Source organism: Nicotiana tomentosiformis, chromosome 5, assembly GCF_000390325.3.
Source record: "Nicotiana tomentosiformis chromosome 5, ASM39032v3, whole genome shotgun sequence".
Taxonomy (NCBI): Eukaryota; Viridiplantae; Streptophyta; class Magnoliopsida; order Solanales; family Solanaceae; genus Nicotiana; species Nicotiana tomentosiformis.
The window spans coordinates 116,725,706-116,733,009 of record NC_090816.1 but is presented as its reverse complement, the minus strand read 5'-3'; the positions used below and the strand labels follow the sequence as shown (position 1 = coordinate 116,733,009).

At 36.0% G+C, this 7,304-nt stretch overlaps 1 protein-coding gene across 2 annotated transcripts; it reads right to left on the bottom strand.

Annotated features, from left to right (window-relative positions):
* Positions 1 to 415: 415 nt before the first annotated feature.
* LOC104099302 (uncharacterized) lies at positions 416 to 6,320 on the bottom strand. Of its 2 annotated transcripts, none has more exons than XM_009606255.4 (7): positions 6,170 to 6,320; positions 4,793 to 5,247; positions 3,881 to 4,158; positions 2,196 to 2,792; positions 1,670 to 2,080; positions 1,462 to 1,582; positions 416 to 1,017 (listed from the first exon to the last, which is right to left on the bottom strand). In XM_009606255.4, exons 2-7 carry the CDS (start codon positions 4,941 to 4,943, stop codon positions 494 to 496), a joined length of 2,082 nt encoding a protein of 693 aa, XP_009604550.1. In that variant the 5' UTR covers positions 4,944 to 5,247; positions 6,170 to 6,320; the 3' UTR covers positions 416 to 493. The 2 variants fall into 2 exon arrangements, with proteins under 2 accessions (XP_009604550.1, XP_009604551.1); XM_009606256.4 differs by having other exon boundaries at positions 4,793 to 5,227; positions 6,170 to 6,307.
* Between the last annotated feature and the right edge of the window lie 984 nt (positions 6,321 to 7,304).

Here is a 7,304-nt window from a genome sequence, read left to right as displayed (position 1 = left end):
GTCATGCAAAAATATTCAATTCTTTTCACTAAATCCAATTTGAAGAAAAAAAGAAACTCCTACGATAATTTTGGCTTTTACAAACTAGAAGAGGAGACTTATATATTTCACAATTTGGAGGAGAGCTATTATTATACCACCACCAACTACTAGAAAACAAATTGCTTTTTCGGTCTTAACAGTAAGATGCAAAGTATCAAAAACAGGTTGACCAATTAAATCTAAGAACAATTGGAAATATAACGAGAAAGAACAAGATACACTCAGCAAAAAACAAAAACATCAAAGCACAAATACCAAAAAAGTATCATGCACACAAATATTGATAGAAACACCTTAAGCTTAAGGGTCGAGATTTTGTAGATGAATGAAGTTCAACAACACTTTTTGGTTAAAAGATTAATAAGATAGAATAGAGCTGAACAGGAGAAAGGTATAGAAGATTGAACACAAATATTGTAATGCATTTTCGACCACCTGCAACTCTGAGTTATCAGTGTGTTATCAAACCAAGAGCACCACATAACAAGCTTATAGCTAAGATGGGAATGAAGATGAAACAACAAACCACTTGAATTATAACTTGAAGTTGATTTAGCAATATCTTTAAGAAGATAAATTCATAAAACTCCCAAAATAAATTACACCATAACTTCTTCAAATGAGAAAAGCAAAGAGCCAAACTAAACCCAAAACGCAAGGGCTCAAGCACTTCCTTAGAAATATCTGCCTTACCAACATTTGACTGACAGGTAAAAACACAAGAAAGACCTCCCAGTATAACTGACAAGGCTTCGTCAGTGCATCCATCAATCTCAAGAGTCACCTCAGCCTTGACAAATATGAAGGAGCCACCACAAAGAGCAAATATGCTCGAATAAAACAGATCTCCCAGTATAACTGACAAGGCGTCGTTAGTGCATCCATCAATCCCAAGAATCACCTCAGCCTTGACAAGTATCAAGGAGCCACCACAAATAGCAAATATGCTCAAATAAAACTTTCTTTGCTGCACCCCTGAAGACAAGATGAACAAACAAGGAAAATGAGAACCCCATGTAAAAAAACCGAGAACACATCATAGACTGCAGCATGTACCTGCAGCCCCACTGACCATAAATTAGAGGTTTATGTAACCTCGTCATAGATGCTGCAGTCTCTACACTGTAAGATGATCAAATCACCTAAAACTGAAAATACAGAGAAAAAGAAGCTTTTCCCCCTACCCTTCTAACAGCCAAGACAGGTCACATCGATTACATGACCAAAAGACTAATGTAAAACCAGTCACAAGATTTATATCCTACAGTGGACTCTGAATATTGAATAAATACGCTATTTTCCACCAAGAGTATCCAATTTCTCATTTGCTGTCCACAAACGCATTTATGTAGACAAACAGATCGAACATGAAAGCTTGTACCACCGACGAGAATTGTCATCAGAAATAATGAGATCTACCTCTTTCCATGTTTTGAGCAGCGAGTCTACTATTCTCCTCTGGTTGCTTGTAAGAGCTAACACTGAAGTTGGTCGCAGCATTATAACCCTGACTTACGTTGTTCTGATAATAATTATAAACCTGCAATTAACGAAATCAATTAGTAAGATATGGAAACCGTAAGAGAAAAGATAACTTCAGTTCAACACAAGAAGAACAAGGTATCACCATGTCAGAATGATTCACTTGTTGAGTGTAACTTTCAGGGAGCATCGGGAGCTGATTTTCGCAGAAATCTTGATTTATGCCCAAGGAATTGTTTCCAAAACAGAACTGCTGCACATCAATGTTAGATTTATATGGCACACAGAAGTTGCTCAGCGCTAATCGTCCAGTTTCGAAGGTTCCAGCAGAGTGATCCAAAGGGATTTCAAGATCATTGAGCTCCATATAGGCAGCATCTTCTGGCAGAATCATGGGGTTAAGACTATAATTGGCTCGCCAGCTTGCAGAGAGATCAGATCTCGATTGACCCAGTCCTTCCCAGTTCTCGATGTTACCAAGGCCGTCGAAAATATCATTCCCATCAGTAAAAGGATCAGGTAGAGCATTCATATCTTGGTTAAAGTTCTCTAGATTCTGTTTGAAAAAAGAAAGGGATAATGGTCAATACACATTAAAAAAACAAGTTCCAAAAATACAGTAAATGCCTGTACAAGTAGCTATGCTATAACAGCACTAAAAGCATACCCACCTGATTATTCTCATTGCCATCAGATAGCAAAGTAGTATCTTCTGTGAAATGAGCTAATAGACCAATGATCTCATCATCTTGCTCATCCAGAGGCATCTTATTAGTACAAAGCAGAGCATTAGATGGACCTGGACCACGGTTAATCATGCTGGTATCAATTAAACTCTGTTTTTCAGGCAGTACAGGCAGAGCAGAAAAAATATTGGATGGGTTTGATTCACCAGTCACCCCCTCATCATCTAGCTTATCGGACGGCATCCAATTGATAGGAGATACATTGGATGGATGTGGTTCACCTAGCACCTCAATATTTGGCTCATCCAAAGGCATTCTCTGAATAGAAGATAGACTCGGACTCGGTTGACTTGAAGGCAAGCCAGATGTGCTTCCTGGGTTAACCATGCTTGCCTCACTCTCAATTGAGTAGTTCTTATTGTCAGGCCTTCGAGGTGGAGCACATAAAACATCTGATGTACAAGGTTCAGCAGGAATCTCATCGTCTTCCCAATCTGCCTCCTTAAAAGGTGCCCCATACTGTGCACCATTTTTTGGACCTGGCCCACTCTTCTGGAATACTTTACATAGCACATATGAATCCTACAAAACAAGGCTTTGATGAATAATAAGTTCTAAAATTTACAAAAAAAAATAAGGAAAGATGAGACTACTGTACGAAGACCCACAGTAATATAAAGAACACAATAAATCCAGACACCAATATCTAACTCGAGTCTTAAACCGTTGGATCCCTCCAAAGAGCCTAGCAGAGCTAAGATTGGCTGATAATTTGTTTTTATAAAGATTATGATAGGCTAAATTATACTATAGAATTTGAGGAACTTGAATTTTCAGAGTCTTTTCTAACATAGGCTGAAGAAATTGAAGATTGAAGATGGAAAGAAAATGCTTGACGTTGCACAATCTTCAAACAAGAGAGCAGTATGCAATATATACTGTATTTTAGTTTATTAGATGTTTCCACCTGAGTTGCATAACTTATCCAAATTTCCTACCTACCATCCAAGCATAGGAATCGTGTGCCATGACAAAACTTGAAAAACAGATTTGACCTATTAAAGAAATTAAAGGTCTCAAAAATATGAGAAAAGAAAGACGTGGCGTGCAAGATCACAATTAAGGAAAACCAAAGACCTAGACCTACCAATTCATTACTTTTTCTGATCCAAATCTATACAAGAATAGTGCCATCAACATTGTTCTCCATGATCACAAGTGAAGGATCAATGAGAAACAGATGCAATCTTTAAGAAATTAAGGCTTCCAAAAGAATAAGAGTCTATCTTGGTATACTTTCATTTAAGGAAAACCAAGGATCTATAACCTGTCAACCACCGCCAGGAAATTTCAAATTAAGAAAAATAATTGCTACAAGATAATAATACAGATCAACAAGATAGTAGGGTACTAGGTACTAGGGAATATATCGTCTAAATAGTATCCCAGGAACATTAATTCCGAGAATGAGAGAAGATGATCCGTTTAGCACGATGTTTTAATCAAGGTTCTCACAGACGGGCACTAGATCAAATTACAGTAAACCAAGTGCAAGCAGAAAAGCAGGTGAGAATACTGCAAGGGGCTCTCATTGGCTACTGATACAAGCACAAGAAGAAAGAGCATCAATAAAAATTAGATACTATTTTAGCAAAGGTAGATAGAAGTACCTGAGCAAATCCTGCATCAGCCAATCCTTTATCTTCAAACTTGTATTCATGAATAACCCAATCAGTTCTCTGCCCTCGCGGGGGATGGCCTTGGTGGAACACAAGAGTTTTAACTGATCCAACAATCTTTTCATCGTAATTAATGGATCTATCTTTCCCAGTAGTTTTCCAGTAGCCAGTTTCAGTAGCACGATTCATTCTGGCTCCACTTGCATACTTTCTCTCCCTTGGGCAAAAGAAATACCATTCTAGATCTTTACTTTTATAGCAACATTTGTCTGCAAGAAGATATTAAAACATTATGCAAAGTTGAACAAGGACAAATAAAATCATTAACCAGACTTGAAATAAACATACTACTTCAGTCCCCCAAAAAGGTACTGTCCAAATGCTAGAGATTTTGACTGAAAGTAACAACTTGGGAAGTTAAATAATGAAACAAAAAGGAAAAGATAGGCTTTTATCACTACAGCTTCCAAATGCCACTTTAGAGATTCAAAGCAGCTAAAACTAATATCCCATAAGTAGATATTTCATTAACCAAACTGATGCTTGTCCTTTCTCAAAGCATTAATTTTTCTCCCAAGTACAGCACAGAGACAACATAGCACATTATGTATATGATTTTCAAATGTAGAACATTTGTAGAATACGTACAACCTTTATTATGTATGGGATTCCTCTAGATTCTTTTCAAGTAAAAGTTGTTGCTTTTCCATATATAAAGAAATGAAGAAAGGACACCCTTTTGGTGGATGTACACAGTATGCAACTACAGAATAAAGGCTCCATAGAGAAACTTTGAAGCAGAATGTGCGCCAGAGGTAAGGGGTTCATATATTCTTACGTAAAACAAGTTTAGAAGAATGCAATATTTTAACAAATTCTCCAATAAAAACTATAAACAGATACCTGGAAGGTCCCACGGGGAGAACTTGTAGATGTTGAGTTCCGTTATGGCTTCAAAATGAAGTTTTTTCCCCATGATCTTCCTCTTGAGATAGTACATAATCAGCTCAACATCAGTTGGGTGAAAGCGAAACCCAGGCGGAAGCCTCGCCATTGAAATAACCAGGAAAAAAAAACGGCCAAACTAAATGAAATGAACCAGCCCCAAAAGGGCTCGCTGAGTAAGAACTAGAGTAAAATTAATGGTGGCAATAAACTTAACAGAGCTATGTGCAAATACACCAGAGCCTCCAACCCCCCACCACAAAAATCCTCAAACTGCTGTCAAGTCCAATGCCGAAACAAGATCTTCCCTGCACACCACAGCCTTCCGCGGTTCATAAAAAGGAATGCACCCCTAACAAAAAACTGATGTTTCTTGCTGGAACCAACAGACATCTGGTGCACAATTCAAAAACCTGTTATTCACGAAATCATCAGCCTCCCAAATCAAACCAAATAATACCAATTTAACAGAAGCTCCACCAGTTGATCACCACCGAGGGAAAGTAAAATATCTCAATAACCAGCACAATCAAAAGAGCTTTCAAAAACTATAGAACACCAGATTGACAAACACCAAGATGACAATAAAACAACTGAGCAAACACTAATCTTCACAAAGATATATGGTCAAGATGTCATAGTTTAGTGTTAAAGTTCCATTTTTTTCCTCAACAAGTTCAATTCTTCGCATGAAAAAAGCTCAAATACAAGACCATCAGGGGCGTATCCAATGAACAAGCTATGGGCTCATCTGAACCCATAACTTCCAGTAAATTAGATGGAGGTGGTATAATTACAAATCTGAACCCATAACGTTCAGATCCTGGATCTGCATATGGAGACCATTAAATACTAAAGTGAGATTGAAGCATGAAATGTTTGTGAATTGAATCCACTTCACAATTTAAGTCCTAATGGTCAAATTTAAACGCTGATCCATACGGATGAGCACAACTAAAATTTCACAGCCTAAAAGACACAAATAGACAATACTAGAAAGGAAAATAATCTGCACCACGGCAGATAAAAAAATAATCGGCACAACGAGAGATAAGAAAATAACAGGAAAATAACAGGAGTCATCATTGAAAAATCCTAAACCTCGACCAAAAACACAATAAAGTCAGAAAATAAAATCAGCAAAAATGTATGTAACAACAAATAAAAGAACACAGAAATGGGCAACACGAGAAAGAAGAAACTAATCGCAGTGTATCAAACCCTAAAATCCCTACATATAAATTTCGAAAAAAAAACACACAATAAATTGACAAAATTATATAACTAAAAGAGAACAGAATAATAAAATCAAGAACGATTGAAAAGTGAACTTACCCAGAAAGGGGACGAACCGGAGAAGCCAAAGGGAGCGAATGGGAAGAGAATGGGAAGGGCGGAGAGTAGTGATGAAAAGGGGGCGAAAGTGAATCGAAATTGTAGAGCGAGTAGGGGTTTATATAGGAAGAGGGTTTTAAGAGAGCCTTCTTTGGTAATCTACAGCTTTTCATTGGTTCGTTTCCAATACTACAGGGACATTTTGGGTAAATTTTCAAACTTAACCAAGACCAAATTATAGTTATTCTTTGGTCATTGATATTCCATAAGTATATTTAACCTTTCACTGACTATTTGCTGGAGTTACTAAAATATGTAATTAATCATATGTGAATAATAATTTTCTACTTTTATATCATATTTTGAGGGGATCTTAGTTATAAAAACAGTCTAAAAACCGTAACATATAATATTTTTTATATGACAGGATTAAAAATACATACTTTGATTAACTGAGTGTTGAATACATTTTAGCCGAACATCAGGTCGACAAAAGTAAAAACAAAATCAAGAACTAAGGGGGCTAAAAGTAAAATTATCTCTTAATTTTATCAAAGTACTACTTAAATTTTTATAAAATTTTCAGAAAATATTATTAATGATAATAAGATAAGATGTTCATGGTGTTAGGATGTATGTTATGTTTTCTTTGGAAAGAAAAACTAACGTAGGGTTTACACGTATGAATTGATAGAAGAGATTTTGCTTATTGGTGCACCCATGGTAACTCCTGCGTTCTTGTAGCACGTTAGTCTCGAGTATTATATGGAAATAATAAAATATAGATTTTGAACTTTGATTATTATTATTATTTCGGTACATTAGAAAATATTAAAGAACGTACTAAAATTCTTTATAAGAAAAAAAATTTAGTTATCCTTATGTGCACATACAAACACACGAGACACACAGTGGCGGAGCTACATGTACCCAAAAAATATAAAACGACATTCATTTATTAAAAAATTATACTGTTTAACTCGATAATTTATTTTTAAAATATACATATATTATATAATAACACTCTTTAATTTGTTGATGGGTTTATTTTTTTATATTTTGATTTCTGTTAATGAAAATAGTGGCTCTGCACCTGAGACGCACATGAGCATACACAATAAAAAGTTGGCATGGT

What these genes read in the sequence shown, in the direction of transcription:
- LOC104099302 (XM_009606255.4), bottom strand. Translation starts at nt 4,943, where the DNA reads ATGGCGAGGCTTCCGCCTGGGTTTCGCTTTCACCCAACTGATGTTGAG. An exon ending in CTGATGCAGGATTTGCTCAG is followed by an intron (nt 2,793 to 3,880) that starts GTACTTCTATCT and finishes CTTGTTTTGTAG; the next exon opens with GATTCATATGTGCTATGTAA. An exon ending in AAGTGAATCATTCTGACATG is followed by an intron (nt 1,583 to 1,669) that starts GTGATACCTTGT and finishes CGTTAATTGCAG; the next exon opens with GTTTATAATTATTATCAGAA.